Raw genomic sequence first — 22,751 nt, forward strand, 5'->3', positions numbered from 1 at the left:
CAAGGTCAGGCCACACGGAAAGTGCACCGCCTACAGAAAGGGTCACAATATGACAATACTTTTTTTATCAGGTAAAAAAAAACGCTATGGAATCTGACAACTGAAATCATTTAATTGATTATAAACATAAATACGAGTTTGTTTTAATGCATTTACCTAGTTTCAAATCAAAGACATGGACACAATACAGAACCATAAAAACGGCCGTCTTGTACCATTATTGATATGCTGCAGCCTAGTTTTCACCAGTTGATGCATGCAGGCGGGTCTATGCGCAGTGACGTTTCAAAGCGGGCTGGACTCAAAATACTTTGCAGATGATGGGAATCATACTGTGCTGCTTTTGGTTTTCTAGAACCTTGTTGGTCCAACTCCGGACAACTTGATGAGAGCTGTTTTGGTGAGAGCTCGCTGAGGAGCTGCGTTTGGCATGGGCACTGGGGACTACATCTGTATTACCGTGCGCGGTGGGGCTCCTTGGGGCTTCAGTTTACGGGACGGGCATGGGGATAGCTACCGATACCTGCAAGTCTTTCAGGTAGGTTCCTTTTGAAGGAAAACCTTTAATTGGCACATCATTTAGACTAAAATTCTAGTTTTAGAACTGAAACTAGTCTATGCAACTCTATGCCATTTTGTTTGTCCTAGTTTAATGGTGGACTTGAAAGGTATAGGCTATATTCAAAAAGTGCTTAATGTATAAAATAACTAGCCTAAGTATGAGTTTCGAAGGATTTTGCCAGCGTGGTCTCTGAAGTTTGCAATAATATGTGCGTCTGAAAAAGGATCGGCTACCTTTTAAACTAGAAATATTTGCTGCAGACAGACCCTGCACGTTATAAATTAAATAAGTGAAGTGTAGCCAGAGGAGAAAAGGTGCGTCTCCCAATGGTATCGTGTTGTTTTTTGTTGAAAAGTGCTGGGCATTTTTCAATAAGGTTTATGTGCATTTGGGAAGCTGTATTATAACATGTCATGTGTTTCTGTGGCAGATAAGGAAACATGTTGATGGAATTGTTGGGAAGGAGGTGCTTGGATGGACACATGAAAATAAGAAGTGTAGACGAATGAGAAACATTATTTGCTACTGGCAAGTGTTCCCCATTTTTCTGCGCGTCGGCGATGTTTTGTACCAAGGATTCCAAAGGACCCTTATATGGTCAGGGTAAGGAGAGTTTGTTTGAGCCAGAGTGCGAGGGATCCGTTATCACTTGTGAAAATTTCAGCAATAATCTAAACACACAGGCGAGCTGCTGACGGGAGGGAAACGATTCCATGCACTCAGAGTGCCTTCAGAGGTCGAGAGCAATTAAAAAACGAAACAAAGAGGATGGGGGCAACTTTGTTGGATAGGAAACGACCCATGACACATTCTCTCTAATTACATTTGACATGCACTCATATTAGAAGGATATCATACATGGCTCAGACTATTGACCAACCACTTTTAGATGATAGTACGCGCAGTGACATTTTAGGACACGTAGGCCTATTAATATTTGTAACACTTGAATGGTCCACACAGTAGGTCATTGTCACAACTCATATTTCAAGCCATCATTGCATGTTCCATCACCAGCACAGAGTTGAGGTATTGACTTTGGGGTGGCCATGTTGAGACCTTTGCTGTTCTTTGTCATATGGTTAATAATATTGAGTGATGATAACAGTCATTTCTGAAACCATGCCCACATACAGCACATATAAAGATGTTGAGCTCTCACTATACATCTCACTGTATCATATTTTGTGCATCTCATATTGATGACACTGCACACAAGGCACTGTTTATTCTCTGAGGGTCTATGCCTACACTGTAACACTAACACTAATGTGTTTATTTTCTAAATGAGTTTACTGTGGTGTCCCTCCAAATCCTTCTCCTTTAACATCCTGATTTGTTTGAAAAGAATAAACACAAAAAGACCATTAAATAGGTTTGTTAAGTATATTCAAGAAATTGTGCCATGGAATACTCTGCTTCCTTGAGCATAAATGACTGAATGCTTAATGCTTAAGAGTGTACACTGATACACCTGAGAACATGGTACGGTGTAGTTTCAGGGCTGCGAGTGTTGGGGCGTCAACAAAATGGACTGGGGACAAGTGAACAGATCTGTCATCGACTTGTCACCTGGAGAGGGTGAGAATAAACGGGGTTTTCTCCCTCATTGCATTCTTGTGACGTTAAAGCTCGCGTCAGGAGAAAACTCAAAGAACAAAAAACTCAATTTTACAACTGTGCCAAGTGACATTTTGATGGCCCAATTCCGCTCAGAGTTACAAGCATCCACAGTTTGAGATAAGTTATTAGTATTATTCCACTTGATTTTTGGTGGTCTTTGAAGGAAACAGTATTTTAGTAAACAAGCTGTAAAGTCACAAGGTTCTCGTAAAAGTCAGTTTGGAATTCATCACTGAAGTTGGCATTAAGCATGATCAAATGCAAATACTCAATATTACCACACTACTGAAAGTAATAACTGTTTATATAAAAGTGTTTTATTATTCTAACATTCAAGTTTTGTTCATTAAAACTTTGGTCATGGTCTGCCTGAATATACCTTCAGCTCAGTCAACTTTTGATAAGTGACAACACTTTATAATAATTCAAATACTTTATTAATTAATGTAATTACTTGTAATTGAATCAATTGTTTAGGTAATATTAACTGCATGGTTACAAAGTTCAAGATCAGGGTCATGAACAACACATAAACCGCACAAATAATGTGGGTCACCAACAACTATCATGGCATAAATCTAAAGTGATGCCTAACATTTTCCACTCAGAGTGGGTCTTGGACTGCAACTTGTAACAATTTAGGAAACATATGTTGACAAGTAGGTCAGCCACGTATAACATGGCTGTTTGTTATATATTTTTATACCAAATCAGCTTTGCCTATTCTAAGGCAGGGCAGCTGTGAACAATATTTTCAAGGAAACAGGTCAAATGTAATTATCAACAAATCTAATTTCTGTACCCTTTCCCCCAGTGCTCGGTGCATGTTGTCCTTACTGAACACATCATTCATTTGTCAGGCATTGATTCATTGAATGCATTTGGGGTTTTGTACAGTGTATTCCATGTTTCAAAAGGTTCCTCTCTTGAGTTAGTCCACATTTATAGTGTGCAAGCCTCATGTCAATATAGTCTTTTGTTTACCTTTTAAATGTTTGCCTCTGCCAAGGTGAAATAGACAAATGTGTGTTCCTTTAGTTTGGGTGATCTGAATGCTGACCCTCTACATACACTCATCTGGAAGACATTGCCTCAACCAGTCTGTATTTTGTGAGAGGTAGAGAAAAGTCGAACTGTCAGTTAAAAGTTGAAAAAGCGAACATACCGAGATTGTGAGAAATTCTCGACTGTCAGAGGTTCTCTCACGTCTGATAATCTGTGGTCATTTGAAGCTTCTGTTGAATTACGTAGAGGTCTGGCCTTCCTTTCCAGAGAGAAAGTCTGTGTACTGACAGGTTGCCGCTACAGAGTAAGGGGGTCTCCACTCACAAGCTGGTTGCCATATATGGCAAGTTGTTTTCTTATTCCGACTTTTTGGGAGTCCTGGCTTGAGAACAAAGATGGTGAAGTCATGACCCACTTTATCTTTTTTAAAGGTGCAGAAACGTTTTTACTGATTTAATAATAGTGAGGTTATTTATTCCATGTAAAACTGTAGACTGACTATTCCAAGTTGGTAGTGCAATATTTCTTTTTGTACATTAAGTAGATGTCCCTGTGAAATATGTCCAAGTAATATCTTTCTTTTGTATTGCGTACCATTTGAAGAGATCAACACACCTCACACAGCTTTAAAAAAGTTTCTCTGTTTGTTTCTCTGTATGTCTCACTGTCCTGGTCTCACACGCACACAAACACACACACACACACACACACACACACACACACACACAATAACACCTCTGCACTGTCTGTGTCACTTATGTCCACCATCATGAGAAATAAAGGGGTATTGAGTGATTCGATTTTGGAAAGTGCTGCCTTCACTTAACTGGCCCGCCCCGCTGGTCACAAAATAGAGAGACTTCTTTGCTGCAGATGATTCAAAACTAACGTGTTATCCACAAGGCCACTAGAAGAGAACCAGAAACGTCTCCTATGTCCTGTGACAAGAGTAACAATGGAGGCCAAGTACATGACTGTGAAAAGACCACCCGTCTTTTATATTACTCTAGTGCACAGTATACTGCAGTGTAGTTGACAGTGTTTCTGTACAGCTATTTGACTTCACAAAATCAACCTTTGCTTGTGTTGGTAATAAAAAGCAGCCCTCCTTAAGCCAGCACCGCCTTGGGGCAAAACAGCTTTTCCCATCAGCCAAGCATGACAGGAGACCTCTCTTAGACTGAGGATGACATCTAGCATCTATAATAGGATGTCCCTTTGCCTCTGCCAAGACCACAGATGGTCCCCCCTAGCATATTGTGGTCTTTGTGTAAACACCAGGCCGACCAAAGGTGGGCAATGTTGAGGTAGCTACAATCATCATCCATCTGACCAGAATCCTTAACTACCTGTGAGACAGCTGGAAAACGTTTCCCTGAGATCTGAAAACATAATTGTTTTAAGCTGTAGGTAGTAGGAACTGCCCCTGGTTGTGCACAGTCCTGCATTTCCTATGGTTCAATGTTGTGCTTAAAACCATAAAAAGTTGGAAAATTGGGGAATGGGCTGTCAAGCATGTCGTGAACATAAATGGTCTCATTTGGGTCTCACAGTTTGCAGTCTTAACAGTCTGTCAGTGTGTTAATTACCAAATAAATGACTGTTCTGTCCAAAGGAGGCTAAAGTTGAAGTTTCTTTCCTTCCTACTCAAGATGTGGTTATGCTGATGCACATATTGACAAGTTACAGGTAAAACATTTTTTAAACATGGCAATAATAGTATAATACACATTTATGTGGCATTATTCATGCTAAAGTTAAAGAACTCATCCATCAATGCATCACTATAATTGTACATCTCTGTATCTATGGTTCGGAGGGGGGAGGACAAAGGAAGGATGCTCTCTCCGTTTTAAGGGGGAGGAGTGGGGGCTGCTGTGGCACAGAGAACCCGGCTCCCCCAACAAAGTCTCCAGATCCCAGCCCCAGGCCCAGGCCCAGTCCCAGTCCCAGGCTCAGGCTCAGGCTCAGGCTCAGGCTCAGGCTCAGGCTCAGGCTCAGGCTCAGGCTCAGGCTCAGGCTCAGGCTCAGGCTCAGGCCCAGCCGCACCCCCAGCCCCAGCCCCAGCCCCAGTCCAAGCCCCAGCCCCAGGTCTGAAAACAGTCGCAGTCCCAGTCTCAGGTCTAGACACAGTCCCAGTCTCAGGTCTAGACACAGTCCCAGTCTCAAGTCTAGACACAGCCCCAGTCCCAGTCTCAGGTCTAGACACAGCCCCAGTCCCAGTCTCAGGTCTAGACACAGGCCCAGTCTCAGGTCTAGACACAGCCCCAGTCTCAGGTCTAGACACAGCCCCAGTCTCAGGTCTAGACACAGCCCCAGCCCCAGCCCCAGTCTCAGGTCTAGACACAGGCCCAGTCTCAGGTCTAGACACAGGCCCAGTCTCAGGTCTAGACACAGCCCCAGTCTCAGGTCTAGACACAGCCCCAGCCCCAGCCCCAGCCCCAGCCCCAGTCTCAGGTCTAGACACAGCCCCAGTCTCAGGTCTAGACACAGGCCCAGTCTCAGGTCTAGACACAGCCCCAGTCTCAGGTCTAGACACAGCCCCAGTCTCAGGTCTAGACACAGCCCCAGGCTCCATACTGTAAATGGTCTGTTTGGTACGAGACTTCTCCAAACCACCCCCTGGCCAGAGATGAACTTATCTGAGGGTTGTCATCAGAGATGAACTTATCTGAGGGTTGTCATCAGAGATGAACTTATCTGAGGGTTGTCATCAGCTTATAAGGTGAACCTATAAAACATGTATTTGTGTAAAGATTAAAGAGAACTTGTTTGAGTACTCGAGATAATGCCTCAGAGACATTCTACCCGCTTCTAGGGCTTGTTCCTAAACACAGAACCTGTTATGGAGCATTGCACACAAGCAGTGACTTGACTTCCCGTAATATTTACTATAAAACATTATAAAGTGATAGCATCAGATGGCTGTTTGTGATCAAGGCTGAACCCCATAACATATAGTGAGAAAATGACTGGCCTCCTTTGCAACATAGTCCTGTTGTATAAACCTTGCTGTGTTCCCACCGTTGACCTAGCTTAGTTCCCATACACTGACTCAACACTGACTCAACACTGACATCTAGTGGACAAATAAACAAGTACTGGGACTGGAGGGAATATTGATTGTTTTGTTGACACTGTCGTGAAATTAAACCAATTTTGGGGTTTGTTCAGTTTACTCATATACAATATGCTTTTGTACATACTTTGACTGATTCATTTTCAAAGGTTCACAGTCTAGTAATTCACTGAGACAAATCAGAAATTGATCCTAGGATCCTAGTTTGTAGTGAGCCTGTAGCAATCCATCACTAGCTTGTGAAGCCAACACCTGGACATGCTTCTGCTCGCTCTATTGTGTCTGTGTAGAGGTTCATAAAAATATTGTATTAACCTAATCAAACATTCGTAATTGGTGGCATTGCATTTTCAATTGGTTTGAATCAGTTGTAAGAAGATAATCTGTTTTCAGAGGAGGTGTGGGAAAGTGTTATTTACAGTTGTTCCCAAACAGCTGTGTTCTGCTGTGCCTAAACAACCTCGTGGGACTGTTCCAGTGATTTCCATGTATATTTGTACTTGAATGTTTTTTCCTTGAATGGAAACTGGTCTGAACATGATGTTTGTGTCTTGCTCTCCCTGGGGGTCACCTTGGGCAGCCAGTCTAAATACTGCCAAATCAACATGCTGGCACGGCAGTTTTATTTTTGATAGCGCTGTCATAATCAAAATCTGCCCCCCTGGAGAACTATCGCTACAACTAGGGACCCCTCACAAACATGGCCTGCTGCGAACACATGCTCCTTGTGAGGGAACTGTCAGTGATTCCATGCAAGGATTCCAGTACACAGACAATGTGAAAACCTCGTTTATGGTAATACTTTGCAAGAACTTCCTCAGACTGAAATCGAGTGAGATTGAAGACGAGAAATGAATGGTGTAGTATACAGGCATTGATTGAATGGTCGTATTTGTACACAGACACGCATTTCCAAAGAGTCTCAGTCATGTCTGTACACACACACACACTGACACGCACACACAAACATACATATACACACACATATTACTGTCAGATGCCCTTGGGTCACACAAACCACCCAAGTAAGTACCATACTTTAAACTACTAACCTGAACTAAAAGGGAGGGGAGTCTCTTATTGAAAAATCCAAATAATTTTTGTTCTTGGCGTGATGCTTTTCATTTCACAGAACTGTTTATCAGTTTTCTCATTCATAACAACAGGCTCACACTTTGGCTGCTGTATTGTTTTTGGAAGATATCAATCCCTTCTTGAACGTGTCTGTCTTGTGTTTAGTCTGCTCGTGGGTCAAGTGCCTGGCCGCATTACGCTGACCTGTTTTAGCAGCTGGCCAACTTTCAGAGCTGACTTATTATGTTGTGTGTTATTTCCTGCACCGGTTTTCCATCAGAGATGGACTGCCAGCAAACATCCGGGATGAATCCTGCACTTGGATACCTATCCCAGCAGGCCAAAATCTTGAGTGAAATATATAGAAGTTATACTTGAGGTGCTTTTAATGATATCACATGAAACACGTTTGGGATTGTCACTTTAATTGCAATTTAGTGAGTAAGCTAAAAATGAAGCTCACTCAAAGTACTTGGCAGTGCATGCGCACTGTGTTTGACCTATGTCTGAAAGCCTGTGGCTGTGTTGGACAGGACACTATGGGTGTGACGTTGTCTGTGCTCTAAGCTTTTTATACCACCTGCCTGCACTGACCTCCTCTGTGAAGATCACAGAGGTCACTGCTGTGAATCTGCTGTAAATCTGGTTGTTTGTTTTGCGTAAAAATGTCATATTCATCAACAACAACAAAAAATGAATACATAAAACAGTTCGTCTTTCGGGCTCTCTGGTCAACACAGTCAGTTCACTACCCACATGCACAGTAAGGAGGTGGAGGTTGGCCGAGCTATGCTGTCTTGATGAATAATCTTATCTGAGACATACTGTGCAGATTTGAACTGAAGCTCAGGGCTTCTGCCCTGGCTTAGCACCAACAGCATGCTAATGACCAGCAACAGATTGACCCATTTCTTCAGAAACAGTGTCTCTTCTCTCTCCCCTGCTGTTGGTCTCTAGGTAGAAGAGGGGGGGCGAGCATGCCTAGCAGGCGTGAGCGAAGGGGATGAGGTGGTGTCGCTAAATGGAGAGCCCTGCGCTGACCTCACACTCCCAGAAGCCACTGCTCTTCTCAACGCCTCCACTGACTGTCTGCAGCTCCTGGTCAAAAGGTAGAATCAAACCAGCAGCTCTGACGCAACATCTTGGCATGTCAAGCAGCTGGAAATGGTATCAATTTGTCTGTAATGCACATTTTGTTTTCTTGGATTCCTTTTTTTGTAATCACCATTCACTCACATTCAGACAGACTGAATCAATTCTCGCTCAGTCTTAAGCTCTCGTCTGACCTTCTACACTTGCCCCGGCCTCTGTCCAGTATGATCTGTGCACAATCCCCAGGCAGAACTCGGTCTGTGGTCTGCACTTATAGCACGGCAGAATTTCTCTCAAATGAAGCCGAGTGGCTTCATTGGCAATCACACTGACCTTTGAGAGGGCTGGGCTCATGACTAACCATCTGGTGCAGATTTGTGTGTCTGACCAGCATGCAGCTGTTCAGCCGTTACTCAGCCAGCATCAACGATCACTGCCCGTAGGAAGGAGGCTCCTGGGTAGATACGGATGCAGATAACCTCTTGATGCCAGCGCCAGGGGAGATATTTAGGCCATCGGGGCACACAGCCTTTCTTTTGAAGGAGGATCGCCTTACTGTTGTCGTGCACAATCCAATAGCCCCTTATGTTGTTTTAGTTAGATGGTAAGTTAGTCGGTTTCAGTTCGATAGTATGCCCGTTAGTTTTCAGTTAGTGAGTTAGTCGGTTTCAGTTAAATGTAAGTCGGTTAGTTTGTGGTGTTGCTGGAACTGATAGGTGATAGGAATTAAATAGAGCCTCACTATGCAATGTGACAGCAGGCTGCCTGGCTGGCCTTGTGGAGTTTTTCTGCCATGTTGCTGTTATTAACTAGAGGCTCTCATCATCTTCTCTTGGGAGAAAAGGACAGTCCATTAAGGTCTAATTAAGTCTCTGTCAATAATATCACTCAATGAAGACGATATACCGTGTTTTCATTTCTCTGTGACATCCAGTGAGGTAATTAAGTGGGCCCCCAATGAAATGAGATTGCTTTTTGCTTCAGTGCTTCTCTGTAATCATTTACGTTGTGTAATTAGATGAGGAGGAAGAGACCGAGAATTCATGTGCTTGATTGGACAGACCAGTTTGGTTTAAATACCTTACTTCTGTCTCTGAAGTTTTTATGTGTTTTTATATTTAACCCTGTCGACGTAAAAAAAAAACGTGAACAGGATATCTATGAATACATATAAGAAAAATGGACAAAGATAAAAATGGAATCAAATAGTTAAGCATTTTCCACGTCTGTCACCTCAACACAGATGCTGCTCCCCCACCAACCAAGCGTTACAGTCAGAGGAGACGTGTTTCAGAGAGACGGACCCCTCAAGGGACACGTCAGAAAGCACCACCCTCCACATCCTGTCACCTGGACGGGTCCACACCCTCAGGGAGCTCGACGTAACTGAGACCCAGGACGAGGCCTACCATGGAGGGGCAGAGAGTGACACAGAAGGGACCCCACGGGTCCGCACCCAGCTATGCCTGCCTTCCTTGGGGGAGAGAAGCAGGTTAGAGTCCCTGGAGAGCAAGGGACAACCAGCCTCCTTGGGGGGCTTCTCTCCAGGGGAAATGGTGGAGCTCCAGTTGTCCTTTTCCGAGCAAAGCCTGGAGGACCCAGTCTGTTCCTCGCTGGGGAGCGCTCGCGGCGTGGAAGGGGCCATTCAGACCAGAGAGTCCGAGGCCCTCCACGCCGCAACCCACTCTCTCTACATCCCCTGCCCAGCCAGGGAGCCCCTTGGTCAGCATGGGGTGGTACTCAACCACCCCGCCCTGCTGGGCCAGGTGGAGGTCATCCTGCAGCACCCAGCGCCCGTTAGGGGCTGCCCGGCAAAGCGGGGGGGAGCGGGTGACCTGGGGGCCGGGGGAAGTGTGGGATCTGGGGGGGAAGGGGAGGAAGGAGGAGGGCACAGCGAGGAAGCTCCCGCCTCCTTCTGCGTCTCCTTCGGAATACCATCAGAGGGGGGAGCACCGGCAGAGGAGTGGGACTCGGATTCGGAGCTCAGCAAACCCAGCAAGCACCGTGCCAAGCACGCTCGTAAGTAGTACCTATGTGTTTGTTCACGACGCTGCTAGAATTCTGTGTGTGTGTGTGTGTGTGTGTGCGCGTTATATTCTTATTAAGTGCTAAAAAGGAATTGCAAATAGCAGCCTGCGGGGCATTCCTCAGCCAAGTGACTCCTCAGCCATGGGTAGTGTGCACTAAAATGCAACCTTAAAATAGTAGAAGCTATCTTCTGCTGTGGGAGGGGCTTCATTTGTTAGTTTGGAAATGAGAAGACATTTCCAGTTGTAGATGAATCATAGTAGAGACAATCTTGCCCTGTGCAAGCACAGATGGAATCATTAGTGTTTATTCAGGGGCTCAATATAAACTGTCATTCATTCTCAATAACTAGACCAGGCTGTTTGATATGTCTGAATGCAGAGCGGTGATTAGAATAGACTCCTGGTTGGTAGGGGCATTGCTCTGAGCTGCATGAGACATAAATAAAGCCACGCTGATGATGCCTGCAGAAGTGGCCCTTTGACAGACACCAGCATGTGCTGGCCTGGCCTGTTACCTGATCCTTTATAACTGCGCATCTTAACCGCGCTAAAAAAGCCAGCCCCCTGCTCACTCCTCCTGTCTCCGCCACCTTGAGGTTAGTAATACGGCAATATACAAATGCAAGGATGGTTGTCTTTTAATTAGACTTTGTCGAGTTGTGTGGGCTGGGCCAGGCCACTGGAGATAGCGCTATGTGGTATCTGTTGTTAGCTTTGGTTAAGGTGTTGGCGAATGTGACATATCCGATTGGACAAATGGGTTTTAAGTGGACAGCTTGTGGACATTCAGATAAGGACTGGTTGAGGTGCTTTGAGTTCTGGTAAATGTGCTGCATGTGAGGCTATTTTTAAAGTATTAGCTATTGGCTTTACTGGTGGGGGCGCTGTGTGAACAAGCTTCCACAGCTGTGGTAATTTCATGTACTATAAGTGAACAAATGTCAGGGATATTAGACACGGGTCAGGGAATTAGGTAATTGCCTCATGGATTGTTGCCGCAGCATATTTAATTGAATAAATAAATCTGTTGTAGGTTTGTCAGTGAGTTAAAAGGATCCTGATTAATAGTCAAGCATGGGAAAAATGAATGAACAAATGAATGATATCAATCATTTTAAAAATAGTTTTTGAGTGTTTGTTTAATAGGTATTTTCTAGTCAGCTTGACAAACAGTATTTTATATTAAGTACTTTGTATAGTCAATTGTAAAATAACATCGATGTCAGGCTACGTTATGTTGTACTCATTTGCTGATTTTTAAATCCTTCAAATATCTATTTATCAATCCTACATTGCAGTAAAACATGCAAACTTGATATTTTTGGTTGATCAGACAATGTATCAATACAATTATATGGCTGCAGTATACAGTAAATAAAAGTTAATGTACCTGTAACTGTACTGTAGCCTAGTAACCCCAAGGTTATATAAGCATAGCAAAGTAATAAATCAAAATAATTCAAACTGCACATATAAGCATATCAATATGAATAGACATGTATTTTTTATATCCGAAATGTCAAGAATTCATGTTATTTTCCAATGCATGTTCTTCCAAATGTGATGATTTGTGGGGGTTTCAGTTCTCCTCAGGCTATTAATACTCAAAAAACTTCACATGTAGTGCGATGTATGCCACAAGAAGCAACAATTTGAAATATCCCTCCTCTAGTTCCACTCCTTAACTTGCCTACTTGCATCTGTCTCTCTGTCTGTTCTCTCTCCAGGGTTCAGGCGCAGTGAGAGCCTGTCTGACAAGCAGGTAAAGGAAGCCAAGTCTAAATGTAAGCGCATTGCTCTTCTTCTGAATGCTGCCGCGCCCAACCCCAACAACAAGGGGGTGTTGATGTTCAAAAGGCATCGGCAGAGGGCCAAGAAATACACACTGGTCAGTTACGGCACCGGCGAGAGCGAGCCCGAGTACGACGACGACGACGAAGAGGACACCCACACTGTTGCGTTTACCCTCGTGGCCACAAACGAGTCCGAACTAGACGAGGACTTCTACACTGATGCCCAGAGTGGCGGGAGGGTGCTGACCTTTGACTGGGACAGGGGACTGCTCGACATCGAGCGCAAGCTCAACGACCCGGAGGAGATGGAGCGTCTGCCCGAGACCAAGGGGAAGGGCGCCGCGATGTTCGCCCAGCGCCGCGTGAGGATGGACGAGATAACCGCCGAGCACGAGGAGATGAGACGCCAGGGCGTGCCTGTGGAGGGGGTCCAGGTGCAGAAGCAGGCCTCCTACCAGCAGATGGAGGAACGGTCCTACATGCAGTCCAACACGGAAAGCCAGGCCTACATGGACGTGAACATGCACCAGCAAAGCCAGCAGCAGTACCAGCAGTACTACGAGCAGCAGCAACAGTACCAGCAGCAGCAACAGTACCAGCAGCAGCAACAGTACCAGCAGCAGCAGCAGCAGCAGTACGAACAGCAGCAACAGCAGTACGAACAGCAGCAGCAGTACGAACAGCAGCAACTGCAGTACGAACAGCAGCAGCAACAATATCAGCAGACGCACCTGTACCAACAGCAGCTGGAGTGCCATCAGCAGCAGCAGCAGCAGCACCACCACCAAATGCAGCAGCACTCGGCCACCACGAACGGTGTGGGCCACCAGCAGGCCAACAACGCGTTGAACTCCCTCAGCAATCGCACTGCCAAACCCTTCTCTGCCCAAAATCTGGCACCTGCTCAGTATTCCCCCACGATGACAAACCAAGAAGGCCAGGGAGAGCAGATTGCTTCGCGTGACGAGCGCATTTCAGTGCCAGCCATTAAGACTGGGATCCTGCAGGAACCAAGGCGGAGGAATACAGTCAAGCCAATGTTTTCGTTCAAAGACGCTCCCAAGATGTCCCCAAACCCTGAGCTCTTGAACCTCCTGAACAGGAGTGATAAGAAGTTAGGTTTCGAGTCAGGCCCTGAGGAGGACTACCTTAGTTTGGGAGCAGAGGCATGCAACTTCCTCCAGTCCCCGAGAGTCAAACACAAGACTCCTCCGCCAGTGGCTCCCAAGCCAGTTATTAACCCCAATTCACCACCTTGGTCTCCACAGCTCGAAGAAGCCAACCAGCACTTTCCTCAGAATGCTGAAAATACCATGCCCGCGCCGGTTGTAGGCTTCATCGCAGCTCCTGCTCCTGCCTCGGATCTCAAACCAGTTTTAGCACCTGCCCCAGAGTCTTCCTCCCCTCCTGCCCCACAGGAGGTTCCTCCTGATCTCCCCTCTCAGGAAGAACAGACAGAAAGTCCCCCTGAACCTCAGGACCAGCAGCAGCCCCAGCAGGTATCAACATGGGAAGGAAACGGCCCCACTTTCCAGGCTCAGTGTCTTTCCCAGCCCGAGCCTCCTCAAGGGAGTTCCTGGGCTCCGGCCCAAACACAGCTTGTACAGAATCAGCCACCTGAGACTTCATGGAAGCCTGTTGAAGTGAAGCCTCAGGTCTCAGCTCCAAGTCAGTCCTTGTCACAGCTCCCCTGGGTGACACCGCAACCTCCGCAGCCACAATCTCAGCCTCAGTCAACCATGAATGCTTGGACACCAGCCCCAGTACCTCCAGCTCCAACAACTTTAGCACAGCAACAAGTTCAGCAATCTTGGGCCCAACCTCAAGAGCAACCAAAGCCCTTGCCACAGCAAACATGGACCCAGCCACAAGAACAAGCACAGCCCCAGCCCCAACCACCCTGGGCCCAGCCACAAGAACAAGCACAGCCCCAGCCCCAACCACCCTGGGCCCAGCCACAAGAACAAGCACAGCCCCAGCCCCAACCACCCTGGGCCCAGCCACAAGAACAAGCACAGCCCCAGCCCCAACCACCCTGGGCCCAGCCACAAGAACAAGCACAGCCCCAGCCCCAACCACCCTGGGCCCAGCCACAAGAACAACCTCAGCCCCAACCCCAACCACCCTGGGCCCAGCCACAAGAACAAGCACAGCCCCAGCCCCAACCACCATGGGCCCAGCCACAAGAACAAGCACAGCCCCAGCCCCAACCACCTTGGGTTCAGCAACCTCAAACAGAGCCCCAGCCACAGCCTCCCTGGGCTCAGCCACCACAAAACCAGGCACCACCACAGGCCTGGAACCAGGCCCAGGCCCAGCCCCAACCCCAGCCACCTTGGGTGTCATCTCCTCAACCTCAAATGAATGCCTGGACACAGCCACAGAGCCCGGCCCAACCACAGCCTCCTTGGGTTCAACCAGCCCAAATCCAACCTCCAACTCAGCATCCCCCAATGAATGCATGGGCTCCAGCACCAGCCCAGGCCCAGCCACAGCCACCCTGGGTTCAGCAACCACCAGAACAACCACAAGCAGCAGTTAATGCCTGGGCCCCCAATCAGAATCAAGCCCAGCCTCAGCCATCTTGGTCTCAACCAACTCAAACTCAGTCCCCACCACAACCCATCTGGCAACAGGCTCCTCAACAGCCACCTATGAATGCATGGGGCCCTGCTCAGGCACAACCTCAGACACCCGGCTGGACCCCACAACCCCAACAACCACCAGTAAATACCCAGGTGCCAATGGTTAACCACAGAGTTGCTCAACAATCTCCCAAACCATGGAGTTCGCCACAGAGCGCTCCACGTCAAATTACCCCTCCCACACTGCAAACAAACTCGGAAAGGTCGTCTTCGCCCATCAACCCAATGGCCAGCGTCTTAACACCGATAAGAGGAGGTTCGTCTTTCGAGATGCCAGCCGTCAAGGGAAAAGGAGCCGAGTTGTTCGCCAAGAGGCAGTCTCGTATGGAGAAGTTTGTCGTGGACAGTGAGACGGTGCAAGCAAACAAGGCAAGGCCAGCTTCTCCTGCTTCATCCACACCAAGTTCATGGAAATACTCCCCCAATATCCGAGCACCTCCTCCATTGTCGTACAACCCCATCCAGTCCCCTTCGTATCCACCAGGCGCAATCAAGCAACCACCTCCAGGAAGCCCCTCAGCCAAAGCGAAAAAGGGAAAGGGGAAGGATAAACCTGCCCCCAAACCTCTTGCTGTCATAGATGTCATGAAGCATAAGCCCTATCAGCTTGATTCCTCCCTGTTTACCTATGGTCCGGCAGTGGAGGCCAAGCCCCCTGTGCCCAAACCTCCCCCTGCTCCTGCTCCTCCAGTCCAAAACCAGCCAATCGGATATGAGCAAGCTGTCCCTGTCCAGCCGGCTGGACCAATAAATGCCCCTTATCCCCAGCAGCCCCAGCCCCCTCACCAGCCCTATGGCATGACCCCTCAACCTCCCATGCTAGGTGGCCAGTTTCATCAAGCCCTTCCTAATGCCTACCCACCAGTTTCTAATAATCCCTATCAGCAAGCAGTCGGTAATCCATACCAGCAGGCCTATAACCCCCATTATCAGCAAGGTCCTCCGGCCGCTTTCCAAGCCCAAGGTCCAAACTCTCCCTACCAGCAGCACCCACAAGCTCCATACCAACCGGCCCACAGCCCTCCTTACCAACCTACCCATAGCCCACCCTACCAATCTCCCCAAAACCCTCCCTACCAATCTGCTAATAGCCCCACTTACCAGGTACCTCCCACAGCACCCTATAAGGGACCTCCTCCCAGCACCTATGTGGTTCCTAGTTTCCCCGTAGCTGCAAGGCCTGATTCAGTCTCTGGGAGCAGTGCTGCAGCGGCTCCAAAACCCAGATTCACAGCTAAAAAATGCTCTGCCCAAGTGTGGAAGCCTGGAGCGCCAGTCCAGACAGAATGATTTGGACACAGCATTACTGAGTGCCTTCTCTCTGCTTGAAACAACATGAATCGAGATGTTTGTAAAACAAGATGTGCACTATTTATTTTTGAACTTCGCCTTTCTAAATCTTGCAAAATGTTATATTGTATACATATTTAATTTCATGAAATCATAAAAAAAACAAAATCTAGGAGTACAGGAATTGAAAATCCAAGTTCTATAAAAATTGTTCATCTGCTTTGCACTTACTCTTGATACCATCAAGGCAAAATCAACTGTACATTATTAAAATATAATAATAACAATAATTATATATATATATATATATATATATATATATATATAATCTATATATTTTTTAAATACCAGTTAAAACTGAGCCAAAATATCAGACAATATTTTTGTTCAACTCTGAACTCTGAAATTACTAATAATGACATGGACTTGTGCATCAGTGTGCATCAGTGAAAAACATCAGAACGTGGGGCAGAGAAAAGCCAGGTCGAAATCAAAGCAAGGAAGAGAAAGTGAATATATGTGATAAGAAGAGATTAAAAGGAAACACTAATATGTCAGATCTTGAATATTAGTGTGCAACAAGGGAAGAGAAAAGACAACATTTAAAAAAGATTATCAGTTTGTATTATTGCTAGAGGAATTCAGTTGAGAAACTGTACATTAAAGGGCAGGTTTTACAACTTTGCCGGTCAATATTATTTTAATATTTATATTTTGATATATTTATGTTTTTATGTATATTGAAATTGGATGGAAATTGCCTATAATGGCAGATGATACACTGATAAATATTGAGGAATCATGAATCACATCCTTATGATATTTAGACATTACAGCATAAATAAATATGTGTAATGCATTTTTTTATGTAAGTGCACATAATGAGTATACGTCATGATAGGGTCCTATATCTTGGAGATGGGAATGTACTTGGACACGTGTCATCTTTTAGACTGTAGATCCTGTCCGATTTCCGTCAGTGTCTTCCAATGACCCTACGTGAATGGTTTGGTTTATTTTAAAACTTTTTACCAGCTGTTGCATCATGTTCAGTCCCTAAATATAACCCTTCCCATGTCCCAGATTGTGTTAGGGTTAGGGTTAGAGAGCGCTAAAGTAGTGAAGGTGTCCATAGGCTTGTACTGCCTGCTGTATGTTCCTGCTCACTGGCAATGGCCAATTTCTCTTTTCTCTGAATAATCATTTTGCTCACTTTCCTGGTTTCATCTCCACATCTCTACCTTGAGGTTTCTTTCATTCTGCTTTAATTTTACGTGTGGCAAAAATAAGTTTCAAACAACAATATTCGGTTCTACGATTCAGTGAAGTTAATGAAGAGGAATCGGCTGTTCTGTTTAGGTGTATAGTTATTGGCGTGCTTTCCTTCTCATGTTACCTTTTTTCATTTTCTTTTGGGTGTTTTTTCTTCCTAGTGCACTTTCTGTATGTTTCACCTCAGTGCCATTAAAATGTCTTTTATCTCTCGCCTTCCTTGGTTCACTTCCGCATGCTCTCTGGATGGATTTTCTCTCTTTTACTTTTCTATCTTCCCTGATTTCTTCCTTCATTTCTGGCAACACATTTATAGAGCTTTCACTGTTTCTTCTTCATTCATTCTTTCCAGTTTACGGTATCCTCACAGTACAGTACAACATACTTTGAACATGGAGTTTTCAACACTTACACTCAATCTACGGTGACATCAACTTCCAAGGATAACGATTAAACAAAAAGAAATGCATATTTACTGTAGAGTACTAATCTAGCTTGAGTATTACCTATCCCAAAACAGCTGTGGACAGTTTATTATACTATAATAGACAAACTTGTCCAGTAAACCTTAAAAGTAGTCAACATTGAATTGGAACTTGGAGGGTGAGTGAAGGCTGACCCAACCCATCGATGTTGCATGTGGCATGAGAGACTTTTTATAGAGTCTGGCAGTTTTTGATACCATTAGGTGCCCACAGTGGGTAAGAGCAGTAAGCTATATCGGGAGAAATTTGATCTGTTCAATGACCTGACCAGAGTGGCGCTGTCCTGTTGGTCCCACCTGCTCTATAATCTCATGTAGATTTATTTATATTTTGATGCATGTTAAGGCTACTTTATTTATATGCTCATAAATCTCTTTCCATGAGCGACAGAGACAAAAATGTGGTCAGAACTGGAATTATGAATGCCGAGATTGACAGGATTTTAGAAAATATTGAGTTTTATTGATGCGCTAATTTATATTCCAAAAAGTCTTGGAAAGGTTAAAGATACACTGGGGGAAAATGGAAGGGGGAACACCACATTTGTAACTCATGCATGTTCCGTTGTCATGTCAACGCCATCCCTTATCTCCACTTTTCACGAGCCCATCGCAGCAGATGTGACACGCGGGTTGTACTTTCAAGCCATGCTGTCACAGAGATCAAGGTCCAAGATACAAATCCATTTGTGAGTTCTCCAACCCAAAAATGTGACCGTGGCAATATGGAAAGGCTAGGTGGCAGTGGTGTCTATGATTCTGCACCAGTGATATAGTAGAGCCTTATTATATGGTCACAATTTAAATTTGACCTTTCACTCCAGACCTACGTCTATGAGGTCATGGTTGAGGCGTAAACACTTTAGGCTTCCTGCCCTCTCTGTTAGATCAAACGGTCTATTTTAAGCAGGATACGGGATTGAAATGTATAAATCTAGATAATCTCAACCCGTAACACTGATGCACCGTATGCGTACTTGCTCAAACATCTGTCTCACACAGAGAAAAAACTCCTAAAATATACGCCATCTGGAGCAGCCAGTCACACAGCCTTGTGGGATACAACGGCTGCTTAGGGCCATTTTCACATCCCCGTGTTCAGACCTCACTACAGTCTGGCAATTACTTTAGAACTGATCTTCAAACATTTAAATCCAACAAGATATTACCAATAATCTTACTTACACCTGTTCCTGAAGGTGTATTGCTGTGAATGTATTCTTCAGAGAAAAAAGAAAGAAAAATGATCATCTGGAATAATAGACAATAATATGGACTCAATGAATACCTTTTTAAGGGAAAGTAAAATCAAATCCCTCAGACATTTGCTTCCCCATTGCCAAACAAACCAAAACAGGGAAGTTGAGGGCACTATGCAATCAAAATACACAGACAAATCCTATGCAACATCCCTCATGACAGGAAATAGAGACACTAATCTACTTACATTTAGTCATTTAGCAGACTCTCTTATCCAGAGCTATTTACAGTAAGTACAGGGACATTCCCCTGAGGCAAGTGGGGTGAAGTGTCTTGCCAAAGGACACAACGTTAATATGTCCTGCTAGGAATTGAACTGGCAACCTTCTGATTAATAGCCCGATTCCTTAACCGCTCAGCCATCTGACTCCCTCTTTACTTATGTTCTTAACAACCCAGTCTAGTTAAACAAACGACAAGTAACTGTTTGCAAAAGATGGATCCCAATTGAACGCAATTTCTTTGCTCCCACTTTCATACTTGTGTCCTGTCCTTTCCATGCTTGTTGACATGGGCCGCGTTTCCCAGATTCGAAGCTCTTCTTAGAACGCTCCACGCTCTAAGAGCTTCTTAACGAATCTGGGAAACGCGGCTATTGTTTGTAGTCCTTACACCTTTGCACCAGATGATGGCAGCATTTTCCTTCCTTCCTGTCTGAATAAACCACCTGTGACGACATGAGAGACACTGCCGACATGGCCCTCTCCACGCGTGATTCAGCCTCCTTTCCAGGCATCCTAATGGGAGCTTAAAATGGCCTGGTCTTTGATTCATGGAGGAGACGAGATAAAGGCTCTTGAGGGAGATTTGCAGACTCATTGAGATACCTTGAAAGTGTTGCTGGTAATCCCCAAAGCCGGGCCAGATCCAATTTAAACGAGCCGAACGTGGCTCACTTTGGAAAGTCACTCTCCTAAGCCAATTGTTCTCAGAAATTGAAGGCCAGGCTGAGTGTTTAGTGCAGTGTCAGGACATATGTTGAAGTGTAGTCTTGAGTGGGCATTATGTATCGAGTCGTGCAATTTGATTACGGACGTGCTTTTCCCTTGATATTGCATTCTGAGCACGGCTCTTTATCACTTGTGCTTTGAACTTTTCTAGATAAACATGTAGGCTGCACACATCTTTTATGCCGTGTTTCTTAAAAGGCAGCATGCATGATTTGTTCAGTGCAAAATACTGTTAAGACACCATAGGCCTAAACCACACTATCGGACAATTTCAAATAATGAGTCGGCAGTTAAACATAATCGAGAAGGTGAAGAGCATACTGGCTCTGGTGGTGCTTGTGCATTTGACTCCTTATGCTTTGAGCAACTTTAATCATCCACTCAAGTTCCACTCTGTAATTTGTTTCTGTTGGAAGGATCCTGAGGCAAACGTAAACATGTCTAAAATCTTGTATTTATTTTTCCCCAGTGTCTTGGCAGGAGCTACTCTCTCTCGCCACCTGCCAGAGTCCCACTGCTGGGCCTTCGGTCAGGATCTGCCTCCCCCTCGCCCAAACCCCCATCTCAGGCCCCCGTCGCAGCCCTGGGGAGGCAGACGTCCTGGCTAACCATGGGCCACAAGCCCCCCACCCCCTGGGAAGCCGCCTCACGCCACCCCCTGGGCCTGGTGGACGAAGCCTTCGCCATCCAGAACCTCCAGCACGCCATAGCCTCCAACGTTCGCTCTGCCGCCCAACGGAAACTCCTGCCTGAGCCCCCTGCAGAGTGGAAAGCCAAAGTGTCCTCTCAACCCGTTCCCAAAACACAGTCCTCCTGGAACCAGAGCCGGAGCAACGCCCCGCCGTGTCCGTTCCTGTCCCCGACAAAGAGCACCGCGTCGGCCCCCGCTGGCCCTGCTGGCTTCCGATCCCTGCCCAGGCAGTGGCTGCCACAGAGGTCAGTGACGGAGGCCAACATCAGGGCGTCAGGGAGCAGGCCGGAGTACAGGAGCCCCCTGGGGCAGGTGAGCTACAAAGCCACTTACAACACCACCAGCCACACCTGGAGGAGGTGAAGACACCACCACCCACACCGAGAACTCAGCGGAGAGAAACGAAGGTTGAAGAAGAAGGTTTGAACGTTGGTGAGGTAGAGAATATTTCTATATAGGAAGCAAATGAGTTTGTGGGTATTGAAAGATGGTACAGAAGTAGATTGTGTGCATATACTGAAAGGTTGTATCTGGCGAAAGAAAGTCCAAATGGGTTTGGGTCCCTTTTTTGTCTGTGTATGGAAAGATATTAACTGTTCTTTAAACAGTTTACTTTGATACTCTAAAGTGGATTATAGAATTATGTAGAAGGCTATGGCATGTGTTATTAAGATGGTGACATCCACCTTATTGTGAAGCTCGATGTGAAAGGGTCAAAATGCATTTTTGTATGGTTAAAAGTTCCTTTCAATCTCATGGTGGAAGTATTTAGCATGCTGCCTGTTTTGTGTTTCAGCACCTTTTTTTTCTTCTTTTTTTCTTAACCCCAAAAAATCCTAAATCTGAAAATGGAACAAAGATTATCTGACTCATAATGCTTTCCTTAACTGAAATAATACATTGGAAGCCAACACATTAGTGAGAGTAGTCTCACTATCGTGTCAGGGGATGGGCAATAGCACATGAGGAATTCCAAAGTCCAAAGTAGACTACAAACTGTCCACAATAGACCTGAACCTTAAATGGCAATATCCATTACTCATTTGGGTCAGGCAGGCTGTTTTGTAAGCTCCACTTTAAAAGATTGATTCCTTCTTTCGCTGTGTGTGTCTTCACTCACCACGTGAAGGTGTGGCAGAGAGAGAGAGGTGTGTGATAGATTAACGGATAGAGGATAGTGGCCTCCAACATAAAATACAGTCTCCTGCCACTATATCAGCCACTGGGAAAAATGACCTGCACTTACATAACCCGGTTGACACAATGTATATTAGAGACTGAGGGATGTACGTTTTGGACTGAAGTAGACTTAGATAGATTACTTGAGTCTAGTCTTTGCTTGTGTCAGATGAGAGAGAACAGCTCCTATAGCTTTTATTCAGAGTACTTTCTTTTAAGTGTACGCATAGTTGTGGATGAACAGTTGATTTGTTATCATCTACAGTCATTAAGACACAATTTCTTGTAAGAATGGATGAGAATTATCCACACTGTTGTAAACTGTACTTTTACACAGTAGTCTACGGTAGTGGAGGTTAACTATCCCTCCTTGTTTTTTCCAGTTCAATAACGCCTGCATTCCATACCAACTGTTAAGCATTTGATATTTGATGTGTATGTACTAACACTTGAATTTTGAAAAAGTACGTTTGAGTCGGTTGTTGCCTAACACTTTAAAACCCTTCCTAACAGAATCCAATAAAAGCCTTTAAAGAATGAAGGTGTACTGTACGTCTGTCCTCAGTGTGTCACTGTATGTGTCACCGCCCCCTCCAATCCCCCCTACACCCTCCTCTCTCTGTCGGCCTCCCTCCCACTCTCATCCCATGGACCTGCATGCTGTCTCGCCCCCGAGGGTCACATGCTCTGTTGCCAGTCGAGGGCAGGGGGTTTGTGGGGAC

General features: G+C 45.5%; 1 protein-coding gene across 4 annotated transcripts; it reads left to right on the top strand.

Moving 5' to 3' along the window:
* Positions 1-362: 362 nt before the first annotated feature.
* Positions 363-22,570, top strand: synpo2a (synaptopodin 2a). 4 transcript variants are annotated; one of them, XM_084691397.1, is made up of 5 exons: positions 363-538; positions 8,301-8,452; positions 9,679-10,454; positions 12,193-15,272; positions 20,629-22,570. In XM_084691397.1, exons 1-5 carry the CDS (start codon positions 431-433, stop codon positions 21,211-21,213), a joined length of 4,701 nt encoding a protein of 1,566 aa, XP_084547523.1. In that variant the 5' UTR covers positions 363-430; the 3' UTR covers positions 21,214-22,570. The 4 variants fall into 4 exon arrangements, with proteins under 4 accessions (XP_084547523.1, XP_084547522.1, XP_084547525.1 ...); XM_084691396.1 differs by lacking the exon at positions 20,629-22,570 and having other exon boundaries at positions 373-538; positions 12,193-17,678; XM_084691399.1 differs by lacking the exons at positions 363-538; positions 8,301-8,452; positions 9,679-10,454; positions 20,629-22,570 and adding an exon at positions 10,930-11,061 and having other exon boundaries at positions 12,193-17,678.
* The last annotated feature ends 181 nt before the right edge of the window (positions 22,571-22,751 follow it).

This window comes from Hypomesus nipponensis, chromosome 25 (assembly GCF_054491055.1).
Source record: "Hypomesus nipponensis isolate SF chromosome 25, ASM5449105v1, whole genome shotgun sequence".
In the NCBI taxonomy this organism is placed as follows: domain Eukaryota; kingdom Metazoa; phylum Chordata; class Actinopteri; order Osmeriformes; family Osmeridae; genus Hypomesus; species Hypomesus nipponensis.

Excerpts from the sequence above, each read along its gene's own strand:
- synpo2a (XM_084691396.1), top strand. The coding sequence starts at position 431 with ATGGGCACTGGGGACTACATCTGTATTACCGTGCGCGGTGGGGCTCCT. Across the intron at positions 539-8,300 it reads GATACCTGCAAGTCTTTCAG|GTAGAAGAGGGGGGGCGAGC; the intron begins GTAGGTTCCTTT and ends GTTGGTCTCTAG. Across the intron at positions 10,455-12,192 it reads GCACCGTGCCAAGCACGCTC|GGTTCAGGCGCAGTGAGAGC; the intron begins GTAAGTAGTACC and ends TTCTCTCTCCAG.